The sequence below is a fragment of the Pseudopipra pipra genome, chromosome 15, assembly GCF_036250125.1.
Source record: "Pseudopipra pipra isolate bDixPip1 chromosome 15, bDixPip1.hap1, whole genome shotgun sequence".
NCBI classification, from domain to species: Eukaryota; Metazoa; Chordata; class Aves; order Passeriformes; family Pipridae; genus Pseudopipra; species Pseudopipra pipra.
Genome location: NC_087563.1, coordinates 1,891,534 through 1,918,742, shown reverse-complemented (window position 1 = coordinate 1,918,742; position 27,209 = coordinate 1,891,534). Strand labels below are relative to the sequence as shown.

The 27,209-nt window shown below is 59.0% G+C and overlaps 4 protein-coding genes across 8 annotated transcripts; 3 read left to right on the top strand and 1 right to left on the bottom strand.

The window, feature by feature from the left end:
- The first annotated feature begins 2,113 nt into the window (after positions 1-2,113).
- Positions 2,114-7,081, top strand: PROB1 (proline rich basic protein 1). Its single transcript, XM_064671422.1, has one exon. The coding sequence runs from the start codon at positions 2,516-2,518 to the stop codon at positions 6,971-6,973; it is 4,458 nt and encodes a 1,485-aa protein (XP_064527492.1). The 5' UTR covers positions 2,114-2,515; the 3' UTR covers positions 6,974-7,081.
- Positions 7,082-7,817: 736 nt separating this feature from the next.
- MZB1 (marginal zone B and B1 cell specific protein) lies at positions 7,818-9,568 on the top strand. Its single transcript, XM_064671435.1, has 4 exons — positions 7,818-8,070; positions 8,358-8,464; positions 9,068-9,172; positions 9,263-9,568. Exons 1-4 carry the CDS (start codon positions 7,855-7,857, stop codon positions 9,438-9,440), a joined length of 606 nt encoding a protein of 201 aa, XP_064527505.1. The 5' UTR covers positions 7,818-7,854; the 3' UTR covers positions 9,441-9,568.
- A 206-nt stretch (positions 9,569-9,774) lies between these two features.
- Positions 9,775-14,330, top strand: SLC23A1 (solute carrier family 23 member 1). 4 transcript variants are annotated; one of them, XM_064671430.1, is made up of 15 exons: positions 9,775-9,920; positions 10,419-10,496; positions 10,711-10,815; positions 10,926-11,083; positions 11,176-11,264; positions 11,344-11,411; positions 11,497-11,678; positions 11,776-11,896; positions 12,000-12,156; positions 12,337-12,484; positions 12,603-12,708; positions 12,786-12,915; positions 13,129-13,272; positions 13,415-13,510; positions 13,640-14,330. In XM_064671430.1, exons 1-15 carry the CDS (start codon positions 9,885-9,887, stop codon positions 13,882-13,884), a joined length of 1,863 nt encoding a protein of 620 aa, XP_064527500.1. In that variant the 5' UTR covers positions 9,775-9,884; the 3' UTR covers positions 13,885-14,330. The 4 variants fall into 4 exon arrangements, with proteins under 4 accessions (XP_064527500.1, XP_064527501.1, XP_064527499.1 ...); XM_064671431.1 differs by having other exon boundaries at positions 9,776-9,920; positions 10,714-10,815; XM_064671429.1 differs by having other exon boundaries at positions 9,816-9,920; positions 10,344-10,496; positions 10,714-10,815.
- A 1,632-nt stretch (positions 14,331-15,962) lies between these two features.
- Positions 15,963-24,411, bottom strand: PAIP2 (poly(A) binding protein interacting protein 2). Of its 2 annotated transcripts, none has more exons than XM_064671433.1 (4): positions 24,296-24,411; positions 20,670-20,829; positions 18,249-18,428; positions 15,963-17,105 (listed from the first exon to the last, which is right to left on the bottom strand). In XM_064671433.1, the coding sequence occupies exons 2-4, from the start codon at positions 20,805-20,807 to the stop codon at positions 17,040-17,042; spliced, it is 384 nt and encodes a 127-aa protein (XP_064527503.1). In that variant the 5' UTR covers positions 20,808-20,829; positions 24,296-24,411; the 3' UTR covers positions 15,963-17,039. The 2 variants fall into 2 exon arrangements, with proteins under 2 accessions (XP_064527503.1, XP_064527502.1); XM_064671432.1 differs by having other exon boundaries at positions 20,670-20,835; positions 24,296-24,400.
- Positions 24,412-27,209: the final 2,798 nt, after the last annotated feature.

Genomic DNA, 27,209 nt, shown 5'->3' with positions numbered 1-27,209 from the left:
GATGTTGGGAGAAGCCCATTGAGCTGACAGTCCTTGTGCAGCCCAGCCCTGCATCCTCATGGAGCTGGAGCAGGGGGTGTGCAGGTCATTCCCCTCCCCAGCACTGCCAGGAAGCAGATGGATGGATGGACAGACAGTGGGTGTCCAGCACAGCTCCAGCCTCCCATGCAGCCCCCAGTGCTGTTGTGTCACTTGCCACAGCTGTTGGCACTGTGATCAGTCTGGGTTTGGCAGTACCTGGGTGTCAGAGATGCAGCAGCAGCAAGGACTGTGCTGAGAGTAGGAGAGCTGGGGGTGTTCACCAGGAGGAGAGAAGGCTCCAGGGAGACCTGAGAGCCCCTTCCAGGGCCTAAAGGGGCTCCAGGAGAGCTGGAGAGGGACTGGAGACAAGGGCCTGGACAACAGGGAATGGCTTCCCACTGCCAGAGGGCAGGGTTAGGTGGGACACTGGGAGGAAATTGTTCCCTGTGAGGGTGGGGAGGCCCTGGCACAGGTTGCCCAGAGAAGCTGTGGCTGCCCCTGGATCCCTGGAAGTGTCCAAGGCCAGGTTGGACAGGGCTTGGAGCAACCTTGGACACTGGAAGGTGTCCCTGCCCGTGGCAGGGGGTGGAAGGAGATGATCTTTCAGGTCCCTTCCAACCCAAACCAGTCGGTGATTGTGTGACTCTGAAAGGTTTACAGCAGTTACACGAGTCATTGCCCTAAATCTGCCTCTCAGCACTGCCAGGACAGCAGGACCTGCAGGGAGGAGCACAAGGACCTTTCCCTTTGTGCCCGCAGGGATCCTCCTGCTGAGTTCATTATTTTACCTTATCCAGAGCTTCCCCACTCCCACAGCTGTCCCTGTGCCCTCCCTGCCTCCTCCTCACCCCCAGCACTGGTACCCAGATGCACCAAAGGCATCAGTGAGACACCCTGGGAGGCTCAGTGGGACACCGGTGAACCTGGGCTGGACAAACCTCCTGTTCCCATCAGCTGCTGGTGGCACTGGGATCCTGGGTATGACCCTCGGCAGAGGAGGGAGAATGAAAGAGCATCCTGCTGGAATCTGGAGCAGCTGGGATCAAGGAGTCAGCTCAGCTGGAGGGGAACCACATCCCCCGCTGTGCTGTGCATCTGTACATCCTCTGGCACTGCAAATCCAGCAGCAGGCAGGGGCTGCCCGCACGTCCCCAGGGTTGGAGCCAGCAGTGACCCAGCTATAGAATCAATATTCCACAGAATCATGGAATCACTTAGGTTGGAAAAGCCCACTAAGACCACCGAGTCCAACTGCTCCCCCAGCACTGCCAAGGCCACCCCCAACCCTGTCCCCAAGTGCCACATCTACATGTCTTTTAAATCCCTCCAGGGATGGGGGACTCCACCACTGCCCTGGGAACCTGTGCCAGTGCCTGACCACCCTTTCCATGAAGAAAGGGTGGGATTTAGGGATTTGGGAATTTGAAATCACACACACATTCTATTGCCCAAGGCCACTGTGCCAGTGAGTGCTGCCTATGGCAAGGTACCCTCTGCTCCCCTGGGTACAAATGCCACCTGCAAACTCAGCCCAGCAAAGGGTTAAGCGCCAACCCAGCTCTCTGGGAAGCTTTCCTCGCCTCCTTCTCCTTGCCAAGGTTTAAATTTAGTCTCTGCATGAACCCAGAGGACTTGGGCATCAGGTTGCTCTGGGGCTGGCAGCACTGGGGAGCACCTGCTACTGCTGCTTCACAGCAAAAATCCCCACAAAAGCTGAGACTGGGCTCCACCGGCAGTGATTTGGGCCAGGAAGCTGCAGAGACCCTCGTGCCACACCAGCCACCCCAGCTGCTGGCTTTGGGTCTCCCCAAAAAAGACACATGGTAGCGGTCCATCGGTCAGCTCCTGTGAGTCCCAGGGGTGTTCCATGCCTGGGGTCATCCCAAGGCTTCAGTTTGTTCCTGGCCACTTGGATTAGATCTGAGGGAGCCACTGCTTGGGGCAGGGTGGGGTTTGGGGAACCCACAGCATGGGGACGCAGCATCCCTGTGGCAAGGTGGGCAGAGGGGCTGGGAAATGAGCCATGGGGGGAGACAGAGCTGCAGCTTTGTGACCCTGCTGTGCCCTCAGCAGCGGGGATGGGGCATCATCCCCAGAGGGGTCTGCAGGTCCCCCAGCTCCTGGGCAGCCCAGGTCGTTCCACGGGATCACACACCCGGGGACCCGTGTGGGGTGTAGGGATGCCCTGGGACCTCGCCTGGGGGTTTGGGGAGCAGCGTCGCAGGGCGAGGGGGCAGGGGGTGGTGCCAGCAGCCCCCCGGCAGGTCCCCGAGGCCGGGGGCGGCCGTGGCATCCCTGCAATGCACTTGGCATCGGCTCGCCCGGCTGGCGCTCGCTGAGTCCATGTGATCGAGGGGCTGCTCTGCCCCGCCGGGTCCAGCCGCCGGCACGGCGGGCGAGCCAGAAGGACGAGCCAGCGGCCCCGGCGGAGCGGCCCCAGCACCGAGGAGGGTCCCCCGGCCCCGGCTGGCTCCGCCGGGGCCCCCCTGCCGTGATGCCCCGCGCGAAGAGGGACCCCGGGCCGCTGTCCCCCGCCGAGCTGCCCGGCCCCGACGGCGACGGTCCCCGCCCGGGGGGGGACGGCCGGCGGTCCGCGGAGGAGGAGGAGGAGGGAAACCTCCCCGGGCTGCCCCGCGACGACCTCGCCAAGAGCATGTCGGGGTCCTCCGTGTCCTCCTACCACTCCGCGCTGTGCTCGGACGGCACGGAGACCTTCAAGGACTGCCTGGAGTATCTGGACGAGGAGGGGCCGCCCCCCCGGGCTGCCCCGGAGCGCTGGGCTCCGGCGGGGGCCCCCGGCGATCCCCCGCCCGGCCCCCTCGCCCGCCCGCAGCAGGCTCAGCTGTCCGGCCCGGCTAAGAATAGCCCAGCGCCGGGGCAGGGGGGCAGGATGGGTCCCCGCGGCGGGGACCGGCAGCCCGGGACGGCCGCGGCGGCGGGCGGGGAGCCGGCGGTGCCCCGGCAGCCCGGGGGGATGCTCGGCGGGGCGCCCAGCGACTCGGACGAGCTGGACGGCGAGGTGCAGGCGCTGACGGCCAGGGCTTTCCGCAGCCTCTCGGGGCTCCCCGGCGCCCGCCTCGACATGTGCAGCTCCCACACCTCGTCCAGCCTCTCCAACTCGCTGTCGGAGGACGGCGGGCGCCCGCGGCGGTGGCCGGCGGCCGCCGGGGAGCCCCGGGGCGCAGGGACGGCCCTCCACGGCAGGGTGGGCTGGCCCTTCCCCGCCGCTGTGGACGGGGAGCTGCTGGGGAAGGAGCAGTTCGAGTGCGTGGACGTGGAGCTGGAGAGTGGAGAGGCCAGGAAAGGCCACGGCAAGAAGAGGACGGTGCCCAAGCGCCAGATCCTGCTGAAGAGGAAGGAGAGGAAGGAGACGGGTTTTGGCCCCCGGGGAGACGGCCCGGCGCCCCAGCCCCAGCCCCCTGCCAGGAAGGAGCCCCCCAGCAAGGGCAGGGCCATCGGCGACGACTTCAGGCTCAACTACCAGCAGTTCATGAAGACGGCCTCCCTGGACAGCGGCACCGACAGGACCAGGGCGGCCTCATGCCTCGTGAAAAACGTCCTGGCCAAGAAGATGCAGTACGAGCAACGCATCAAGATGGAGCAGAAGGGGCTGCGGGGCAGCTCCACCTCCTCGGGGCCGTCCTCCGCCGGCACCGACCTGCTGGGGGATGGTCTGGAGGGCAAGTCCAGCTCACTGTCGCGCTCAGACTGCAGCTTCTCGGCCGAGGACCTGCGGGGCGGCGGGATGCCCGTGTCCGTGGGGAACACCACCACCACCCATCCCACCAAGGGGGTGGTGCTGAGCGAGGCGACCAGGGAGACTGTCTGCAACCTGAGGAAGACCTTCAATGAGCTCAACCAGAGGATGAAGTACCAGGAGGTGCTGGAGGGCCGCTGGCTGCCCAGTGCCAGTGAGGAACAGACGTCGGAGAGGATCTGCTACCAGCGAGCGCGCGCCTTGTTCGAAGGCCAGCCCGGGGTGGGGAAGGTGCTGGATGTCGCCCCCAGATTTGGGAGAGCACCAAAGCCGTGGCCCAGCTTGAAGGAGCGAGCCATCGGCCCCATCCGCTCTCAAGCCCTCCCCTTCAAGGCCGACAGCTGGGCACTCCCCGCCACGCCACCGCGACGTCACTTCGCCCCCCGGGCACAGGAGATGAGGAAGCTGCCGCAGAGCCGGCCGGAGGAGAAGCCACCGGCAGCGCCCCGCCGGCCACCCAGCCCTGGCATCCCGGCACCCCGGAGGTCCCCACCGGCCGTCCCCCCCAAGCCGGAGGAGAAGGGGAAGGGGCGCGTCCCGCAGCCCCGAGACGTGCGCAAGCTGGTGAAGAGCAGCTACAGCCTCAGCTTCGGGACTGCCGGCGCATCCCGTGGCACTGCGGCACCGGCGAGGAGCGGGGACCCGCTCCCGGCCACCCCGCTGGTCATCCACTGCACCTCCGTGCGCCGCCGGGAGCCCGCGGCCGAGCCGGGCGGGGAGGAGGTGCCGGCAGCCGCCGGCCGAGAGCCGGCCCCAGTGTGTGCCGAGGGGCCCGCAAAGCCCCCAGGCAGCCAGCCCTCGCCCACCCACAGCTCCCCCATCAACATCACGAGGGTCCAGGCCACGCGCAGGGAAGCGGCCACCGTGGAGGACCCGCCGGTGTCCCCCCCGCGCCGGGAGCGGAGCGAGCTCAGGGTGCCACCGCGGGCGCCGGTGGCCGAGGGGGTGCCGCACGTGGAGACCCACCTGCACGTCCTGGTGGGTCGGCCGTCCCCGGTGGCCAGGGAGGGCTCCCCGGCCCAGAGCAGCGCCCTGCTGCGGACAGAGAAGACCGTTCTCCTCCCTCCGTCGCCACCCGGTCCCACGGAGGGAAAGGAGGGACGCAGCCTTGGTGGCACTGGAGGGCTCCACGTGGCCAAGGGGGGCGAGGTGACGGGGCAGTGGCTTGGCGGCAGTGACAGCGGGGACCCCCGGGCAGGGCCCCCGGCCGGCGGCAGCGCCCACCCCCGGCCTGCGGAACCGGCCGCGAGGAGCCTGGCGGAGCCACGGGCCGGCGAGCACAGGCAGGAGCCGCTGGGCAGCCGGAGGGTGTCGGTGGGCAGTGGCGGCTCTGCTGGTGGCACCGGCCCCTCTGCCCCTCTCCGAGCCGGGGAGAGAGGTGACGGTGCCCCCGGGCAGCTGCCAGAGTGGAGGGAGCCCTGGGAGCTCTCACCGCAGTGGCCGGGAGCCACAGAGCCACACCCGCCTGACAACTCCAACTACTTGGCAATGCCCGAGAGAGCCCCCAAATCCTCACCAATGCCAAAGCTGCCCTCAGTCCCCTACCCAGGCACTGCATCCTTTGGGACCCCCTTGGTCCCCAGCCCAGCCAGCTCATCCTTTGGGACCCCCTTGGTTCCCAACCCAGGCAGTGCGTCCTTTGGGACCCCCTTAGTCCCCAGCCCAGCCAACACATCCTTTGGGACCCCCTTAGTCCCCAGCCCAGCCAACACATCCTTTGGGACCCCCTTGGTTCCCAACCCAGCCAACACATCCTTTGGGACCCCCTTGGTTCCCAACCCAGCCAACACATCTTTTGGGACCCCCTTGGTTCCCAACCCAGCCAGCACATCCTTTGGGACCCCTTTGATCCCCAACCTGGCCAGCACATCCTTTGGGACCCCTGCAGTCCCCAGCCTGTCCAGTGCATCCTTTGGGACCTCCATGGTCACCAATGTGACTAACTCATCCTTTGGCTACCCATCTGCCTCCAGCCTGGCCAGCACATCATTTGGGACTCCCTTGGTCTCCAACCACAGCAAGTCTTTCGGGACCCCTTTGGTTCCCAACCTGTGCAGCACATCCTTTGGGAACCCCTTGGTCTCCAATCCAACCAGCGTATCCATTGGGTCCCCCTCGTTCCCCAGTCCATCCAGCGCATCTTTTGGGTCTCCCTTGGTCCCCAATCCATCCAGCATATCTTTTGGGTCCCCACTGGTCCACAATGCACCCAATGTATCTTTTGGGAACCCCTTGGTGCCCAATCCATCCAGTGCATCCTTTGGGAACCCTTTGATGCCCAATCCATCCAGTGCATCCTTTGGGAACCCCTTGGTGCCCAATCCATCCAGTGCATCCTTTGGGAACCCCTTGGTCCCCAACCCCACCAGCTCATCCTTTGGATCCCCCTTGGTCACCAACCCAGTCCCAGCTTCCCTTGGGCATCCGTCAGTCTCCAGCATGTCCAGCTCTTTCTTTGGATCCCCTCTGGTCCCCAACCCAGCCAGTGCTCCGCTGGGACCGGGGCTGTATCCCCTGGCTGGTGGGGAAGCGCCCTGGAGCAAACCCAGCCCTGAGCCCCCCCTGCCCCGGCCCCCCGAGGGCCCAGCCGCTGCAGAGCCCCCGGCCCAGCCCCCCCTGGAGGACGGTCCCCACTTCCTAAGGAGGACTGACATTGCCTCACCGAGTGGCAGGAGCAGGCAGAGCCCCCCCAAGCCCCCGGCCGCCCCCCTGCCCCCCCAGCGGAGGATGCTGGTCGATCCCAGCAGCGGGAAGTGCTACTACGTGGAGCCCCCGCGGCAGCCCCAGATGAAAACACTCTACGACCCCGAGACCGGGCAGTACCTGGAGGTGCTCGTCCCACCAGTGGCATCTCACACCGGGCTCTACCAGGCACCTTTCAACCCCCTGGTCATGGCCCCGGGGGTCTATGGCCCATCCTACACACCCTACGGTGGCTTCCCGGGGCTCCCGGCACCGCCCCCACCCTCCGCCCCCTCCCCGCCACACCCCGACCTGCCGGCTGCCGACAACCCCGGCTCGGCCGGGACCCCCAGCTCTGCTCCCAAGGGCGAGGGGGCTTCTGCTACCGGGGGTCCCGACTGTGGGTACCTGGAGAGCCTGTACTACATCCCCACGGGGATGCGGGCCAGCCCCAGCCCCGCCCAGCCGCCTGCCCGCACCAGCCCCGAGAAGGGACCTCAGCTCCGGATGTGACGGGACGGACCCGCCTGGAATATCCCTTCCCGTGGCTGGGCTTTAGTCCCACAGTCAGCATCACCCCTGGCACGGGAGTGCCCCTGCCCACGGCTGAGTGGGCACCGGCTGGACCTCGCTGGCTCCTCACGAAAACGGGGAGAAAAAGGGTATTTTCCAGTGTGAGCACCTGACAGCTCTGGGGGGGACATGGAGTCATGGACCCCTGCCGGCAAAGGGACAAGATGCCAAGCCTGTCCTCTGGTCCCATCCCAAGGGTGACCCGGGCTGGTCGGCACAGGGGGTAATGGCCCTCCTAGCCACAGTGGCAGCACAGACACCCTAAAATAGTAATAAAAATGCTGATACAGTGTTCAACCTGCTTAGTCATCCCGTGCTTGTAAGGTCTGTAAGGGGGGTCGGGGTGAGAGGCTAAGGCACTCGGAACCTGCAGTCCATTTGTCTGTCTTGGAGTGTCCACCAGATGAATCCCAACCCCTGGAAGCAGGAGGGGACTCTGCAGTCATCAGCAAACCCTGATCCTCAGCCCTGAACCCCAAACCCCAGCCCTTAACCTCAAAGCTCAGTCCTGAACACCAAACCTCATCCCTGAGCCCCATCCCTGAGTCCCAAACCCCCACCCAGCCCCAGCCCCGGTAGGTCCACACCATCCCGGGAAGGATTTGGGGGGAGGAGGAGGGATGAGTCGTTACAGGACTGAACGACACCACAAACCTCCCTGAGAGAGGGTGCTCGGGGGGGGGGGGGGGGGGGGGGGGAGACACACACACACACCCACGCACACACTCCCCTTCCTGCCCCGGGCCGGATGCAGGTGCGTTGGCCCCGGGGTGTTTAAAGCCGCCCCGCAGCTCCCCCGGCGCTGTGAGCAGCGGGGCAGGATGGGGCCGGCAGGGAGAGGCAGGATGGGGCCGGCGCTGGCGGCGTGGCTGGCCCTGAGCCTGCTGGGGGGGCCGAGGGCCGAGGAGATGTGTGGGGACCCCCCCGCCGCCCGGTCCCACTCCGTCCCTGCGCCCCAGCTCAGCCCCGAGGAGCAGCTCTCGCCCCACATGCCCGAGTCCCTGCGCTGTGACGCCTGCAGAGCCATCGCCTTCCAGGTGGGGATGGGGGAGATGGACCCCCAGGACTGCGAGTGAGAACCCTTACAGGGCTGCTTCAGCCTGGGGAGACACTGCTGGCTCCCCTGGGCACCCCACTGATGCACATCCCCGCATTGGCACCCCGAAGGGCTTTTGGGGCTCCTCGTGGACCCACCAACTCCTGCAGAAGTGCTGCAGGTGCCAGGGCTGCAAGGAAGGGGGTGCAGATCCCACTCCTGCTTGGGAGCGGGGTCATGGAGAGGCTGCCACCCTCACTGCCCAGATTCTGCTCTTTTTCAACCCAGATTGAGGAGCAGCTGAGCAGAGCGGAGGGGAAGATGGGCAGGAAGGCACTGAAGGAGTCCGACTACATGGAGGTGCTGGAGAGGAGCTGCTCACAGGGCTGGGAGAGGTGAGTGGTGTGTCCCTGGAAATGGGGTTGACCCCAGGGATGGAGTTTGTCCACGGATTAAAGTGTCACCAGGGACAGGTGTGTCCTCAAGGATAGAGGTCTTCCTAGGGATCAGAGTCCCCAGTGACAAGGTTGCCCCAGGGACCAGGGTATCCCCAGGGATCAGAGTCCCCAGTGATAAGGTTGCCCCAGGGACCAGGGTATCCCCAGGGATCAGAGTCCCCAGTGACAAGGTTGCCCCAGGGACCAGGGTATCCCCAGGGATCAGGTTGTCCCCAGGAACAGGAGTGTTCCCAGGGATTAGAGTGTCCCCCAGGATGGGGATGTCCCAGGCATAGATAGATATGTCCACAAGGATAGGGGTATCCCTAGGAATCAGGGTGTCACCAAGGATGGGGGTGTCCTCAGGGATGGGGGTTCCCCAGGAATCAGAGTGTCCACAAGGATGGGGGTGCCCCAGGGACCAGGGTGTCCCCAGTGATAGGGGTGTCCCCAGAGATTGGGGTGCCCCAGGGATCAGGGTATCCCCCGGGATCAAGGTGTCCCCAGGGACAGGGGTGTTCCCAGGGACCCTTTTTTCTCCCGCTCCCCCTCTCCCCGCAGTTATGGGGTGCAGGAGCTGGACGGGCAGAAGCGCCTGGCGGGGCCGGGGCTGCCCAGTCGGGAGCCCGTGAGCGTGATGGTGTCGGGGGGACCGTGGCCGGGCAGGTAAGTGCGAGTTTGGCAACGCGGGGGGGTCCGGGCACTGTCCCCCCGGCAGGGCGGGGGATGCAGCGTGACCACCCCGGCTCCTCGCAGGCTCTCCAAGATGTGCCACGGCTACGTGGGCGAGCAGGGGGAGGCGCAGATCTACGAGAGCCACCGGCGGGGCCCGGCGGCGCTGCGGGAGCTGCTGTGCCACGGGGACAAGGGGCCCTGCGGCGGCGGTAAGGCCGGGGCGCCCGCCCGCCCCAAGGCGCTGCAGAACGAGCTGTAGCCCCGGCGCGGTTAATGCTTAATGCCCCGGCGACCTTCGGAGCCGACTTCGTCCCCGGCGGGAGCCGACACGTGCCGGGCGGTGGGAGCCCTCCCGGTGTCGCCTGTCGCCGCTGTCGCCGCTGTCCCTCGACGCGCAGCCCGGGGAGATGCGGCAGCAGCCGCTGTCCCGCCCGGCCGGACATTACCGCCCGGAATTACTCTGTAACCCACCGGCTCCAATGTTTCACCGCGCGGTGCTCCCGGCGGGTGCAGCCCCAATTAAAGCAGTTAATGGCTGACCCGTCCCGGGGCTGCGCTCCCTGGTTTCACAACCCGCAGCCAATGGCCGCCCTCCCGCCCGCCGCCCCTGCCACGGCCACCGCCCGGGAGGTGACTAAAGTCCTTCCCACGGCCATAAAACCCCCGCGCGGTGACATCGCCGCCGGGGACGCGTCGCCGGAGAATGGAGACCCGCTCGGGGGACCTGGCTAAGCCCCAGGTGAACGCAGCCTCCATCCCTGTCCCAATCCCCATCCCTCGGTCACATCCCGGGGCGGCGGGGAGGGAGGTGGTGACCAGGGGTATTGACTCACACCATGGCCAGCGCAGGGTCAGGATGCCCTGCTGGGGCTGGCAAAGGGCGGGATGAGCCTGGGAACTGCGGGGAATCCTGGGACCAACGGGACATGCAGAGATGCTGTGGCTCGGACTGGTTTGTGCCAACTTTCCCAGCACCTGCAGGGTGGTCTAGGCACCCTAGGGCCAGCGGGAACCCCCCTCCACACTTTCCAGGGACAAACCATCACAGAGGAACTAGTGGGTTTTGGAGCCTAGACCCCTTTTGAGGGTCAGAGGTGGTGCCGGGTGGGACTGAGCAGACACACAGGCTAAGCTATGGCCTGGTGTCCCCCCACATCCCCAGGGCAGAGGGCAGCCCCGTTCCCATGGGACACCCAGGCCCACACTGACCCAGCCCCCACCTCACCCTCACTGCCAGAATGGGAACTTGGCTCTGGCTCCTGCTCCTGCTGGCTCCCCACAGACCCCCGGGAAGGAGCCGCCTGCGGAGGGCAGGGTGAGTACTGGGGCACCCCGTGGGCAGCACAGCACCCCAAATCCATCTGTAACACACCATGGGATGCAGACCAGCCGGCCAGGACCCCTCACCATCCCTGAGGGCACAAAGGCTCCCACGGGGCAGCCTGTGCCACCTATGGGGACAGTGTGGGGTGCCACTCCCTGCCCCCAGTCCCCAGGGTGAGCCAGGGCTGAGCTGTGCCCCCACACAGCAGGACCCGAGGGGGGGCACCAGGCCCCCCCAGCCGGAGGTGGACATGCTCTACAAGATTGAGGACGTGCCCCCCTGGTACCTCTGCATCCTGCTCGGCTTCCAGGTACAGCCTGGAAAGGGGGGAGCCCCACTGGCAGATCCCAAGCCCCTGCTCCCTGTGCCATGGGGCAACCATGGCCCCCCCAACCCTGCTGAGCCCCCCTTGCCCCCCAGCACTACCTGACCTGCTTCAGTGGCACTGTCGCCATCCCGTTCCTGCTGGCCGAGAGCATGTGCGTGGGCAAGGACCAGCTCACCGTCAGCTACCTCATCGGCACCATCTTCACCTGTGTGGGCATCACCACCCTCATCCAGACCACTGTGGGCATCAGGTAGAGCCGTGGCCCCGGTGGGACCCCCTGCCCACCCCCGGGTCCTGCCCACCCCTGGGCCGTGGGCACAGGATCCCCTCTCGTCCCCCCAGGCTGCCCCTCTTCCAGGCGAGCGCGCTGGCCTTCCTCATCCCTGCCAAGTCCATCCTGGCCCTGGAGAAGTGGCGATGCCCTCCTGAAGGTGAGGGCAGAGGGGGTGCAGGGGGGTGTCCAGCTGCTCCCTGCCCCCCCCGGACCACTTCACCCCCCTCCCCCCCCAGAGCAGATCTATGGCAACTGGTCACTGCCGCTCAACACCTCCCACATCTGGCAGCCCCGCATGCGAGAGGTACATCCTGCCACCACCGCCGGGGGACCCCAAAACCCCTGGCAGGCCGCTGACCCCCCTCCCTCCACCTCTCCATACCCTGCAGATCCAGGGGGCCATCATGGTGTCCAGCCTGGTGGAGGTGGTCATCGGGCTGCTGGGGCTCCCTGGGGCGCTGCTCAGCTACATCGGGCCGCTGACCGTCACCCCCACCGTGTCCCTCATCGGACTGTCCGTGTTCCAGGCGGCCGGCGAGCGCGCCGGCTCCCACTGGGGCATCGCTGTGATGTACGGCACAGGGACGGGGGGACAGGGGGGTAGGGTTGTCCAACGCAGCCAGGAGGACGCCAGGGGCACGAGGGACCCTGTGCTTTTCTTCCCCCAGGACCATCCTGCTGATCGTGCTCTTTGCCCAGTACCTGCGGCAGGTTGCCATCTGCCTGCCTGGCTACCGCCGGGGCCGCGGCTTCGTCCTGTTTCGCTTCCAGATCTTCAAGATGTTCCCGGTAGGGACTGGCTGGGAGCATCCTGGAGTGCCCCCCAAATCCCTCCTTTTCCAGGCATGGGTTTGTAAGCACTGTGGATGCTTCCCTGGTCTCTGCCCTGCAGATCATCCTGGCTATCATGGTGGTGTGGCTGTTCTGTTACGTGCTGACCCGCACCGGTGTCTTCCCCAGCGACCCCGAGGAATATGGGTACAAGGCCAGGACGGATGCCCGGGGGGAGATCCTGTCTGTGGCCCCCTGGTTCCGGGTTCCCTACCCCTGTGAGTGCCTGGCAGCCCAAGGGGGCTGGAACTCCTGATACCCCTTCGCCCTGGGGGATGTGGGGAGCTGGTGCAGCATCACCGGGGCTGGGGAACACCCGTGGGGGGCCCCAAAGTGGTGAGTACCAGGAGGGCCTGAGGTGGCCCCCAACCCTGACCTCCTGCTATGACCCCGGGCAGGCCAGTGGGGTCTGCCCACAGTGACCTCGGCGGCCGTGCTGGGCATGTTCAGTGCCACGCTGGCGGGCATCATCGAGTCCATTGGGGACTACTACTCCTGTGCCCGGCTGGCAGGGGCCCCCCCGCCCCCCGTGCATGCCATTAACAGGTACAGACAGCTGTTTCCCCTCCACGGTACCCCGCTCACACCGTGGCATCCCTGGAGACCGGGCAGGGACGCCGCAGGAGAGTGGGATGGGAACCAGCCCGACCGCGTTGTTCCTCAGGGGCATTTTCACCGAGGGCATCTCCTGCATCATCGCGGGGCTGCTGGGAACCGGCAACGGCTCCACCTCCTCCAGCCCCAACATCGGCGTCCTGGGCATGACCAAGGTACCGGAGCTGGGGAGGAATCCCGGCTCGGCCGGGGGGCGCGGGCGCCGTCACCGCCTGCCGCTGTCTCTGTGCAGGTGGGGAGCAGGAGGGTGATCCAGTACGGGGCCGGGATCATGCTCGTGTTGGGGACGGTCGGCAAGTTCACGGCGCTCTTCGCCTCCCTGCCCGACCCCGTCCTCGGCGGGATGTTCTGCACCTTATTCGGTAACTGCGGCGCAGCCGCCCCCAAACCCGGAGCGCTGCTCTCAGCAGCCCTGGGCCATGTCCCCGCAGATTTTGGGGCTGGTGAGCCCAAGGGATGCAGGACAGTTTTGGGTGGGACCGTGACCACCTCCCTGCACCCCTGCTGGGGCAGCCCCTCCCTGTGCCCGGCTCCCGCGGGCACCTCCGCCTGCATCGCCGCGTCTCTGCCGACAGGAATGATCACGGCCGTCGGCCTTTCCAACCTGCAGTTCGTCGACATGAATTCCTCCCGAAACCTCTTCGTGCTGGGCTTTGCCATGTTTTTCGGGCTCACGCTGCCAAACTACCTGGATTCTAACCCCGGGGCCATTAACACAGGTACCCTCAGCCGCGAAAAGCCCTAATTTGGGGTATTTAGGGAGAGAGGAGGGGGGACTTCCCGGGCGGTCTCCCACCCCAGGGAAGCACTGATTAATAAGCTCATGACAGCACAGCCCGGCTCCATCTCTCGCTCTCACAGGTGTCCCCGAGCTGGACCAGATCCTGACGGTGCTGCTCACCACGGAGATGTTCGTCGGGGGGACCATCGCCTTCGTCCTGGACAACACCATCCCGGGTAACTGCCACACACGGGGCCGGGGCAGGGGGGGAGCAGGAAGGGCTGGGGGCAGATTCGTGTCGGTTTGGAGCTGTCAGAGGGCCTGGCAGGGCGAGGGGGTGACACTGGGCATCGCGGCTGCCGCAGGGACGCAGGAGGAGCGAGGGCTGGTGCAGTGGAAGGCGGGCGCGCACTCGGACAGCACGGCGGGCGCCAGCCTCCGGAGCTACGACTTCCCGTTCGGGATGGGCGCGGTGCGCAGGGCGCGGTGGCTCCGGCGGGTGCCCGTGTGCCCGGGGTTCACGGGGTTCAGGGCCCGGGCCCGCGGCGGCGGCGCGGTCGCAGATGGGCAGGACGGCGCGGACGAGGTGTCGGTGTGCACCAAGGTCTGAGCGAGGGCAGGGCTCCTGCCCGGCGCTGGAGAGGCCCGGCCGAGCTCCCAGGGAGGCTCTTGGGATCCATCAGCACTCGCCAAGGCCAAAGCCAAGGCTCGGCTCGGACACAGGGATAGGGAAACGCAACCCTGCTCCCGGGGGACACCCTGAGCTCCGGGGGCACCCGCCTGGGAACTGCCACCCCCGTGCTTTGCTCCACCCCAACCTTCAGCCGGCTGAGGCTCATCCAGCGCTTGCTGAAGCCTGTCTGCCACCACTGGAGCCAGCCAGAGCCCCGGGGCCACCAACTCCCACCCAGGGCCATGGATTTCCACGCTGTGCCCTCACTCTGGCCGGGTGACCCAGCACTGGTGCAGGCTCTGTGTGGAGCAGTGTCCAGACCAGCCTTAGGAAGCCTAATTTAAGATTATACATTAAAAGTAATAAAATATTCAAGCACACAAGCCCTACCAGCGTCTCTGCTGCCTCCTGCACCATTCCCTCAACCCTTCTGCGCTGCATCAGCACCTTTCTGTACTCCCTGCCAGGCTGCCCGACACGGAGACACGCTGGATTTCATCCAGGTGGGCTCTGCCTTGACCCGGTGCAGCGGGAGAGGCAGCTCAGCACAAGGCCTTGGCAAACCCCTCGTGCGTGGGGAGCTCTGCAGAGCTGGCTTCGTCCTGGCTGTGCCGGTGAAACTGCCTGGTGCCGGCGACACTGCCTGGTGCCGGCAGTGGGTCCCCAGCTGCAGGCCCAGAGGTGGCTGATCAGGCCTGTTCCAGCTTCTTGTCCCCACAGCCCACTCCTGGGGCTGGAGCAGGAGTGAGAGGAAGCCTGGATGTGGTAGAAGTGCTGCTCAGCAGCAACCTCAGCACCAGGTGCCACCGACCTCTGCTCCAGTCACATCCCAAACCCAGGGACAGGACAGCGGCAGCTCCATCCCAGTGGAGACCTCTCCAATAAACATCCTGGAGCTGGCTGGGATATGGGAGGGTGATAACACCAACGCCAGGAGAGCAGCCCACGGCCAGGCAGGTGCTCCACACGCTGGCTCCTGGCTGCTGCACTCAGCTGCCACCCCCCCAAGGTGACTGTGGACAGGCCGAGGTTCACGGACAAGTTGCAGCCACGCAGGGCTCGCTGGTGAAACTCTCCCACTCCGGATAAAAATCAGCTGTGGAACAGTGGTGTGTTATTTCCTGCCTTTCTGTGTTTAGGTGCTCGAGTCTAAACCATCTCCAGTGGAAATGCCAGGGTAGTTCTGCTGGCTCTGGGAAGGCTGACTCTCCGGTAGGGAAGGCAGAGCCTGGGATAACTGCAGCAACATTTCACAGAGCAACAGTAAAATGAGTTCATGTGCCTGAACTCCCCCACGAGGGAGGGGTTCTCCCCCCTGGAGTACAAATGGTGTAGTTCTGCTGCAGGACACCTGAGGGAAGGCTCTGCCTCCCCCTCCAGCCCTGCAGAGCTCCAGCTCCTGAGGTGTTCCCGTTTGGTTTAATCGGAGCTTAAACCCAAAAGACATCAACAGCAAGGCTGGGGCTGTGCTGTGCAGGGCCAGGGTTGGACTCTGCGATCCTTGTGGGTCCAGCTTAGGATATTCTGGGATTCATGGACAGTTAGGAAGCAGGAATGGACGGGACTGTTGCAGCCACCACATGATTCCACAGCTCCAGAGTTCCCACAGCTCATGCCAAGCACCAGGAGCAGCTTTATTGGAGCCATGAGCTGCTCCCAGGGCTGCCAGTGGGGCTGAGCCGGGATCAGTCATTGGGAGAACGAAGGGGGAACACAGGGAGCATGAGGAAAGAGAAATTCCTATGCCTGGAAGTGTCCATGGCCAGGCTGGATGGGCAACCTGGTCTAATGGAAGGTGTCCCTGCCCATGGCAGGGAGTGAAAATGAATCTTTAAGGTCCCTTTCAACCCAAACAGTTCTGTGATTCCATGAAAAGATCAGAGCCCAGCTTCATCCAGGATCCTGGGCCATCAGGTTCCACAGCCTTCCAGGCACCACATCCAGTGCCAGCCCTCTCTGCAGGCGCTGCCAAGCGAGTTCCCGTGCGAGATCCCATTCACGAGACAGCCACCACATCAGTTCTACTATTATTTATTTTTTTAAATATTTTTGAAAAAATATAATTTTTTTACAATATTTTCAACTTAAACACTATTCACACTGAACACGTATGGCAGCTTAACCTACCCAAATATGAAGTTTAAGAAGCCAAAACTGTTCTAGCTTTATTAAAAGAGGAAAAAAAAAACCAACCAAAAAACCAAAAAAAAAAAATAACCCCAAAAAAGTCGTTGTGCTGTAGACTATTGTGTAGTGATGATTAAACAAAGCAAGGGAAAAGCACCACTCAAATCACTAATGCTGGGGGTTGCCTGGTTAAATCCAGCTATGGAAAGTCGGATGCTAAGGGTTACATAGGCAGTGCTATGTACGGCACCGGGGGCTTGGAAGAAACTGTGATGAAAACTCACATTCCTTGAACATCATCGGGAAGTGGAACGTTTCTAATGCGGGAACACGCTGCAAAGTACAGGGAATTTCTTCCTCCCAATCACTTGGCTGTTAGTTCAGTAGCTGAGATCTACGACTCTGTACAGGTCTGTAAGATTTGGGTTAAAGCTCACGATTTGGGTTAAAGCTTGAGCTGCTTCCCAGGAGCATGTTTTGTAAGGGGAAAATCGACATTAGTAACAACACTGATACCTCAAAGGAACATTAGCTAATTTGCATAACAATCAGATCTCCTCACTTTCATTTGGAAGTTAAGGCATTATCAGGTGCAAGCTAGCACCAGTTAACACATCTTTAGGTAAAAACAGACCATTCACCGCAAATTCCAAGTCCTGTTTAAAAAGTCAGAGTCTGCAGAAGGTTTTATTAACGTGGTACTTTGTCTCAACTTGACTGGTGCTTCTTACCTCACTGCCTCCTTTGCACAGAGCCAGGCCCGATTATGTTTCCATTAAACTTTTGACAGATTTACTTAATAACAGTCTCAGCACTTTTATTGAGCATGCAAGACTAACAAAACTTTGGCAATGCATAAGTGTAACACAGTGACAAGAAGAGAGAGCTTTTACAATTAAATCTTCTAATACTGGCTTCACAGTGTGGAAATTGTGCTACATCCACCAAAAGAGGGCCCAGTCTACTCAAATGTTTAAGTACTTCACCCCAGGAACAAACTCCTTTGCGTTTGGATTCAGATTACTCTTGACCTGAGGAAGGGAAAAACAGACATCGAGCTCAATCATTATTTTCATCTTCCATTTTCAAGCTGAAGACAAATCAGAGGCAGAGAGCATCAGGAACAGTCAGCAGATTTAGAGGAACACTCAGGCATACATTTATCAGCAGTCTATGATGCCAAGAAAAGTCCACTCCCATGTGCTACTCCCTGAATTATCCATCCTTCCTCAGCTCCACCTGAAGTTTCAGCCAGAGGAGGGCTCAGGGAATAAGCAGCAAACCACAGGCATGCACCCAACACAGCAGCTTCCCCTCGTGCTGAAATAGCCTTTTCTCAAGCTGAGCTGTTAAAACGTGCCATGAGGTTTTTTAATTTTGCTTATTTAAGCAAGAGGTGACTTGTTCCAGGAACTTCAGCCACTTCTGGGAATTTAATGTGTATGAACAGTGTATTGATTTTTTACATGTCTGTGACTACCCTGTCCTCCCCCTTGGCAAGCTGCTGCTGCTGCCCAGTGTCCTGCAGTTAGAGGTGGGCACCAGCACCTTCAAAATGAGCTCTTCATCACAAAGAAATTGAGGATTAGGTTTTTCTGTTCTTAATTGAGTCTGAAACTGCTGCCTGCAGCTGTTTTAGCTTGAAAAAGTCGGGGTCTGCATCTGAATCCCACAGCAATTTTGTGACAGTGTGGGGTTTGTACTCTGTATCAGGAACTTCGTATTCTGTGAGGGAAAATAAGTACACGCTGCCTTTTCCTTTGAGTTAAGCTCTGGACAGAAGTCAGACAGCAAAAGAGGGAAATATCACAGTTTGGCTGCTTTGCCCTTCCTTAGAATTTCTACAGTTCTCCCAGTCCCAAGCAGACCCTGGGCCAGGGCTCAGTGAGAGGTGCCCAGTGACCCTCTCACAGTGTGCTTTCATAACCCTCCCCACACCCAGAGCCTCTTGAACTTGTGCCATGGACTGGGAAAGGCTCCACGTGGGCATGAAAAAACACCAAACAGGTCAGGTCCCATGAGGACACATCCCCCACCCACACATCCCACCCCACAGCCAGGCACCTTTAACAGGCTCAGCCCTCCTGTGAAGGACTCTCTCTTGCCCTTAGCAGCAGTAAAACCCAGCCTTGGACAAACACTCAAGTTTTAGAAACAGGAGAAACTGAATTTACCACCAGATCCTCCAGCGATGAGCTGTCACTGATAACAAGGTCATTGAACTGGTCCTGGATTTGATCCATTGTTTGTGGGAGATCACGGGCTGGAATAAACCACTCGTGCTCCTCTTCCTCTTCCAGCATCTCCTGGAAACAGCGCTCGATAAATTCTTCTTCCCACAACTCCTCTTCGATCTGTCCAAGAGAAGGATCTGCTTCAGCAACAAACATTGCTGACAGCTTGGGGGGGTTTTATTCCCAGGTGTGTGCCCCCAGCTGACCTTCTTCCCAGCTATCCAGCAGGACCCCAGCCTAGCACCATGCCCAGGTGGCAGGAAGGCCATCAGCTGGCATTTAACAGTGTAGGAAAGTGCTTTGTCCCAGGAACTTGGGAAAAGGGAATGGCATGAGAACAACCCCAGCCCCAGCTGTTTTGTTTGCAGCTTATTATGAACTCAAGGAGAAGGAAAATGTTGGTTCCAAGCAAAAATTTCAGTTGTACCAACTAGTCTGGACTGAACTTGCTGCAAGTATGAGGAAGGGAACTGTGCCAACACACACAGCCAGGCACACTCCCCAGGAAAGTGTCCTGCGGGACTCCTGGGGGGAAAACAACCACTGCCTGTCTCTTGGAACAAGCAGCATCTCCTTGGCTGTGTGTTCACCCACTGTGGTTCTCCTTGGGAACCCCCCCGATCTCAGCAGTTGTCAGGAATGCAGCCCTGCTGTCCTGAGAGCAGGACAAACCAAGCCATGCAGAACTGACCAGTGCAGAGATTAAAGCAAAGTTTTGTTTGGTTGTTCAGTAAACAAGCTTTGGAGGGAGTTCATTCCATGAGTTTTCCATGTCCTGCATCACAGTGCTTAGCACTGGAAAGCAGGGAAATAGAAGCTGGTGTGAATGACTTCCCAGACATAAGGGAGTGGAAAAATGATTCAGGACAGATTTAGAAGTTCACCCAGTGGAAGCTCAAACAAGTTTTCCTATCTGTCCTTCACTCTGAAATCAAACACCTCCTCAAATTTCCTGGAGCAGAAATTTGGCTACACAAACACCAAACTGAAAATGTTAACGCCAGAATTCAAGATTCCTGTGAAATCTGTGTCCCTGTCCATGGGGCAAACACACCCACGAGCTCACCTGGTGCTCTGGGGAAGAGGGACTCATTGCCATGTGCTCCCAGCCACTGCCCAGGCACTCCAAAACCCGCCTGGAATGCTGACTCAGTGCTTCCCCAAAGCAGCACTCCAGGTCTGGATGGCACCTCCCATCCATCCCAGTGGGATGGCACTGCCTCTGTCCTGCACACTGTGGGCACACAGCCACAGGCTCGTGTTACAGCAGGGCTTGCCCAGCTCCTGGGGTTTGGTTACAGCCTGTACCCCTACAGGTGCCTCAATGGCAGCTCCTGGAGTACTAAATAACATTTAATTCCCCAAATGTCTGGAAATTAGCACTGCCTGTTGGTGTTTTCCAGCCCAAGTTTAACTTGCTCAGGCTCCCAGAGGGCTGTGCCTGCAGCAGGTGGTGACCAGGCTGCCAGTGGTGTTTGCCTGCCTGAGATGTCCCTTCTCCTGTCACGCTCCCACCTCTCCTCTGCTCTGCCAACGGAGTCTGCGCCTGAAAAATCAGCTCCAGAGAACTACACACCCCATTTGCCAACTACAGCACAGTTCCCAGGGGCAAAAAGCCACCAAACAGGAAACAATGCACAAGAGGATGGAGTTTTTGGGAGCACACCTGACTTTAGATGAGCTCAGTGCCCCTCTGCAGAGCTGCTGCCATGTCTGATGTTGGCAGCTCAGCCACAGCTGCTGGAGCACAGACACAGAGTGCACAGAGCATGGTGGAATGGGAAAGGGGCATGGAATGAGCCTCCACGGGAGAGGGAATGGTGGCCTGATGCCAGGTGGCAGAGGAAGGGAAGGCTTCCTCCCCACCCCATGGAGAAGGCCAGCTCAAAGGCACTTGGGCACTAAACAGTGGGCAGGACCGTCACCCAACAGCTCTGTCCTCCCACTCCCTGTGGAACAGCAGTGCTGCTCCCGAGGCAGCTGTGCACCTGGAATTTCCAGCTCAGGACTATCCCAGCCAGCATGCCCACACACATCCAGCTCCCGGCCCAGCCCTTCCCAACCACCACACACATCTGTCAACACTTTTTTTTCCCCCTCCCTCCTGGAGAAGTACAGAATTAATGGATGCATCAGAACACGCTGTACCTCCTGTATTTTCCACCGAAACTACAGAAAATCAGTATTTATTGCCAGAGAAAGGGAGGCTTGTCTGTTCCACAGGATGACTCTCAGGGCTGATCTAAACCCTCCTCCCCCAAGGACTGCCAATCTCATACCCCAGCTGCCAAGCCCTGGCACTGCCCCTTCAGCCAGGCAGTGACCAGGCAGGTGCCAGGCCGTGGAGGAGGGGGGACTTGCCTGCCTGTTGAACTCCTCCTCGTTCTCCATCCACATGTACTCGGCGAAGGGGTTGTCGTCCTCGTGGGAGTGCCCGTTGATGATCACGTCCTCGCTGATGATACTGGGGCTGGTGCTGCTGCGACTTGGGTCCTTCATGGCTGCGACCTCGATCCCAAACCTGCAACTGAGGGGCACAGCAAGTCAGCACGGGCACCCTCCTCAGCCCCTGCACCAGCCCAGCAAGGCTGCACCTGCATTTGAAGGCTCCAGGCAGCTTCTCCCCCACTGCAGCAGAGCTCCGATATCATAAGCATCACTGACACCATTCCCATTGTGTGCACAGTCCACTGACAAATTAATTTCCCAAATTAAACCTCACTAAAGGCAATGAAAAGTGACAGGAAAAAACAGGAAGCGCACAGACTTGGCAGTAGGAAAGTGTTTAAGGCAACATTCCAAATGAGAATTTGTTTTCCAAAGCACTTCTGAGTGTTGTGTGTGATGGCACAAGCCAAGTTTCACTGCTGGGAAACCTCACAGGGAAAGAAGCAACCAGGCACTGACCCCGTGCAGGGCCAAGTTCTCAGAGCTGCTTTGGGAGACAAAGGCCACTGCCTGGGCAGCTCCAGGTGAAGACAACATCAGGAGGCACTGGAAGAGAGTTCCTGCCTCTCCTCTCACTTTCCACCACAGACTGAGCCTGGAGATCTCTCAGCATGCCCTGGATATGTGATAGGCCTGAGCTCCAGGAACAAAGGTACAGCTGGCAAGCAAGGTCTGTTCCACCTAGTGAGGGTCCAAAGCAGGATAAATCCTAAATTTAGCCTGAATCCCTGTCCCAGGAATGGCTTGAGCCGCTCCACCAGGCCATGAGCTGGAGCTCATCACCCTGGGCTCAGAGCCCCAGGGCTGCTCACACAAATCCTGGTGTGTTCTGAGGTGAGTGAGACAACACTGCTGCCCTTCCTGTACCTGCTCCAGTACAGAGATCAGTGGTGCAAAAGGTGAGTATTTTTTGGATACTGATCCTGCTAGTATTAATTCTTTTAAAAACAGTACACAAAGTGAGGCAAGGAGCTCAAAAAAACCACCCAAATTTCAATGTTTTTCTTGTGCTGAAATTCGCAATGAAACCATGCAGCAGAGAGGGAAAATATTTTTATTTTATTTTCAAAACAACATTTTAGCTCCTTGTCTGCATATCAAAGAGTGACTAATTCAGAGAAGGGGGTGTCAAATTACAGCCTTGTCTTTTAATTACAGTTCAAGGGCTTATCATGTAACACCTCACATTTTCTCTTTGGATTCCACTCAGTCCTGTTATCTAGGGAATTAATGCAAGTTTTGGGTCAAAATTCTTGATAATGCCAGGTCAAAAACCTGCCACATCCAAAGGACCCATTAAGGAAAGCACGAAGGAGGAGGAACCTGCCTGGATTCCTGCTCTATTCCAGGTTTTTAAATCAAAGGCAACCCCCAGCATGGGAAGTCACTGCAGCTCCCTGGGAAGTGCCACAAATGGGAGCAGTTCCCGGTATTCCAGCAAGGGAAAACAGGTTCCTTTTGATGTTCTTTCAAAACAAACTTGCTAAGGATTATTGGCAGCGTTTAATATAAAACAGGAAAGGACAGTGCATTTATCATCCCAATTCAAGCTTGAAATTGCTTTAAGCCACTTCAGCTGTTCCCAGGCCAACACATGGGATGGAGTGAAGGAAATAGAGCCTAAAAAGCTTAATTTTTTTTCTTTTTTTTTTTTTTTTTTTTACTGACAGGCATTTCCACCTTTCCCTTTGTGTAGCTCATCTGATATTCCTACTCCCCTGAAGGAAAGTGCCTCAGCAGTGTGTGAGGAACTCAGGCAGCTCCTGCACAAAGGTGACTGTACCCAGACAAGTCAGAAAGGTAAAAATAATTAAAAAAAAAACAACACCCAACCCAAAACCAGCAAACCAACCCTACTTGTTTCTGTAAAAGCTTGGAAGGTTCATTTGTTGAATCATGGGCTGCTTTTCCCATTCCTGAAGCGTTCCTACAGAACACAAGCTACAGCTTTGGGAGGGAGGGAGGGAAGGCCAGCTTGGACCAAACCAGCTTTGTCCATCACTGCCCCAGGACAATGGGGATGAGGAGGTTCCAGCAGCACCTCAGGCCCAACCTGAATATCTGATTTTTTTCTGATGAACCCCCAAGGCCATTCATGTTTTTCCCACAGGAGAACATTCCAACCAACATTTATCCTGCAGGAACAGTGAGGAATCTCCAGGCCAGTCCTTCACAACACTCCTAATTTCATTTTCTGCAGCTTCCAATAAAACAAATAAATCTTCCCATTTCTACATTTTAAAAGACAAACCAGCTGCTTTCTGTGATCACGTGTGAGGACAAGATCAGTCCTGTTTCCCTGGTGTTGGATACAACATTTCAGTCAGGAGCTGTAGGGAATTCTGAGGGGGAAGAGCCAAATGCCACTTCAGTCTTGCAAAAAGTCCCAGTCTAGGCAGGCTGCTGCAGAAAACAAACCCAGTGCCAGGCTACACTGCTGGGAACAAAAATAACACCTTTTCCATCTGGAAGTAGGTGGGAAGCAGAAGAGCTCAAAGCTCCTTACACTGGAAGAGGAAATGTAACACTGGTAGTGCTGAGGAATAGAAAACAGGGAGGATTCTGCCACAGGGACACCCTGGGAGGTTCTGACCCAAATTACTCCAGGATTTTGGTGGGGAGTGGGAGTGAGGCAAGAAAAACACTCCAAGTGCAGAAGGAAAGACATGAAAAAAAAGGATTTTTATCTTAGGAATTAAATGACAAATTAGGAATCCTGTAACAACAGGGCTTTCAGTGAACTCTGTTTCCTGTATGGAGGGTGCAGCTCGTTGCTCCACAACATCCCTAATTTACCAGTTTCCCTGAATTCTGCTGCAGTTACAGCCACGAAGAGCCCCGGCCCGACCATCATTAAAATTCAGGCCTTTGTGACTGAAGATTCTGCATTTACAACCCAGTCACGAAAGAAGATTATCCACCGCCCACTCCGGAGGTGAGATCAGGCCTAAACCCGCACAGGGCCCTGGGCCTCACCCGCGAGGGGAAAAACTGCAGTTAAAAAATTAAGATATTTGCTTCAAGCACCCAAGAGCAACACGTGAGGGGTTTAGTGGCCGCTGAAGATTAAAGAAAGGTGTTTTAGAGCCCTGCGAGTTGTTTATCAGGCGGCGATTCCTCCCGGTACCAGCAGCGCGGCCGAGCTCCCCTTATCAGTTTAGATTAGCGCAGTTATCGACGTAGCTCATTAAACCCGTCTAATAGGCGCATTTCTTAATCATTTCACGCGGGGCGCGGGTTTATATCGGATATAAAGGCCTCCGAGCGCTGCGCTGAGTTTTACGGCCCAGCGAGGCGGTGTCTGTGAGAGCAGCGTGTGTCAGACCCCCCTCACGGTGCCGCTGTCTCGGCCCCGGGGCCGCCCCCGCTTTGTTGCGGCCCGGCGGCCCCCGCAGGCCCCGGATGGCGCCGCAGACAATACCGAGGGGCGGCCCCGCCGCGGGGGGTGGAGGCCGCGGCCCGGCGGCGGCGCCGCCTCAGGGGAGGGGGCGGCGCCCTCCGGCCGCCCCAACCAGCCGGGGCCGACCCCCGGCGCTCACCTGCGGTGTCAGAGGAGCCGCCGGCGCTCCGCCGTGTCCCGCCCGGCCGCACCGGCCCCACCGGCCCCGCTCGGCTCCGCGCTCGGCCCGGCCCGGCCCGCTCCGCCACACACCGCGGCACGCGCGTCACTTCCGCCAACGCCGGCGCGCGCACGCCACGCCCCCGCCCCTCCCCGGCGCGCGCCCGGCCGGGCCCTCGGAGGTGTGGGGTGGGAATGGGGAGGGGCGGCGCGAGGCATGCCGGGACACGTAGTCTTTTTCGCGCCTACCCGGCGCGAGGTGTACCGGGAGTTGTAGTCCCGCGCGCGGCGCCTAGCGGCCATTTCGCGCGGCGCCCGCTGGGCACGCCGGGAACAGCAGTCCGGCGGAGCGGCCGCCATCTTGTGGCGCCGGCAGTTGGGGGGGATTCCATAACATCCCTCGGTGCTCAGAGAGCGGTCCCCACACACCCCGCAGTGCTTCGAAAGGGGGTCCCCAGCACCGCCGGTGCTCACTGAAGGATCCCCGAACCCCCTCCGGTGCCCATTGAAGGGTTCCCGAACCCCCCCCGTGCCCATAAAAGGGGGTCCCCAAACACCCCCCAGTTTCTGGGACCCACGTTGCGTGCTCAGGCTTCAACCCCATTTACCAAACGTGCTGAAAAGCAATTTTTAGTCTCTCCTTTCCTCAGGACAAGGTGGGGATGACTCTCGTGCCCCACCCTGCCCACGGTGCTCAGTCGCTTCCAGGCTGGGCTTCACAACCTCCCTGAGGCAAAGAAACCACATACCAAGGGAGTCAAAGGCCCTTTGAGCCATCGAAGTTAGCAGGGAATAAAATCTGGAGTCACCAACCCCCTCAGGACACCGGCCCCAGCTGTAACATGGGAAACGTGTGGCACAAAAACATCTCGAGGTGCAATTGCAAAGCCCCAAAGTGTGTGTTAGTGACAGGAATCAGTGGACAGGCACCAGAGTCTCTGGAATTTGTTAGTGGTTAAGGGGTTACCAGACGTGAGCAGCTTTTTAGGCTCAGCCCTAGTCAGTGAGCTCAGCCAAACTCTTAGAAAGGCTCCTCTGCCATCAAACCCACCCCTTTAGGCTGCCTGGGAATCAGGACAGGGCTATTCGAGGATAACAATCTCATTAGCATTCCTCTGCTCAGCCCTTTACTTCCTTCATCCTAAATTTTAGTAAGGGACAACTAACCCTACAGGATTTTCTGGGGAGCGATTCTCCCTTGAATAATGTGTTTATACTGATTTTATTGGTCACCAGCTTGTTCCTAGGGCCTGTCACACATTTACTGCAAAAATACCTCTGCAAGGGTCATCATTAAAAAGAGCAGTACTATGCTCTTCCTACTCTTACTTTCACAACAACTTCCAACTCTACAAATCCAGCAGGATGTGATTTTTCTCATCTCTAACAGAGGCTTTTCTTTCTACTCATTTCCACAGCACAGAGCACCCTCCAGGGTTACTCCTGCTGGAAGCTGGCAGGTAAATTGCAGAGCCCAACACTTCCTTACTCCTTCACAGTGCAGATACAGTTATTTCAAATAATAAGCAGCCCATAGCACCCATATGTGTGTCTGGCATCTGTCCTCAAGATCAAGTTCTTCTGAAACCTTTTTCTCAGGAATTAGGGTAAGGGATGTTTTCTCTCTGACCTCTGTGTGGAGACAGAAGACACTTTGCAGAAGCAGAGTGGGTTTGACTTATTTTTCTGATGTATAAAAGCATCCTGGTGCAAAGGTACAAGTGAGATTTACACAGAGGTGACCAGGGCTTTGAAGTACCTGCTTTAGGTACTAAGAGCTGCTGCTACCAGAGCCAGGGATTTCTGGGCTCTGAAGTTGGACTGTGCCACAACCATTTTACACCTGGGAGTGGCTTTACGTTTAGACACCTAACATGATGTACCACCCTCCTGCAGTGAGACAGGGCAGGCTGAAGACAAGGGGCAGAGCTGTTTAAGATGCGGGTATTAGCTAAGAAAAGGCTACTATAAAAATTAAATTTAGTATTTTGATGTATTCATTTCAACTGCGCATTCTAAGGGAACTTAAAATACTTGGGGGAGATAGAGCCCTTCAAAATAGTTAACTGTTACCCTCAGAGAGAAGGAAGTGACTGCTCTGCAGCCAAGGCCTGGCCTGGCTGAGGGACTCAGCAGCCTCTGGTGACAGATAAGTGACAAATGCCACCATAAGTGGGGCTCCAAGCCCATCCTTGTGACTTAGAACTTGTGCTTTCTTTCAGCTGCAGCGTAGCTGTAAGGTTATGTCACTGCCTGACATTAATCCATTTCATACAAACCCAAACAAAATCTTGCATACTAATGAGTGTCGTGTACAGAGCAGTAACTTATCTCTGCACAAGAGCAAGAATGAGTCAGTGCATGGCGAGATTTTATAATCTGGACATGCTGTTTAAATAAAATCTGTACCAGTAGCTGCTTGTTAGCACTTCACCACTCCACAAAGGCCCCAGAGAAACTGCTGCCAGTGCAGCAGGAGAAGGCTGGAGTTTTATTAAGGGATTGCACCCTCTTTGTTAGGGGGATGCAACAGAAAGTCACAGCTGGGAACACAAGTCATCAAGGCTTGACTTCCACACAACACACAACTTGTGCCTGCTTAACTACAGTATAACTTCATCCAGACTCAGCCTCCTGCATCCAAAACCCTTTAAAACCCCAAATCCTCACTGGTGGAGGCTCAGGCTGGAAGAACTGGCCCCAGCCAGTTTTATCCATGTGAATGGGGATGTGGCTTGAATTTCAGCTGTGATGAAAACACCCCAAAACTCCAGAAATAAAACTGTCAGCAGAATATACTTACCAGGGTTTTAACAAGTGATATTTTAATTTGTTGGGGAAGGCAAGAGGGTTTGGGGAAGAGAAAGAAACGTTATGCAGGAAGCTGCTGAATC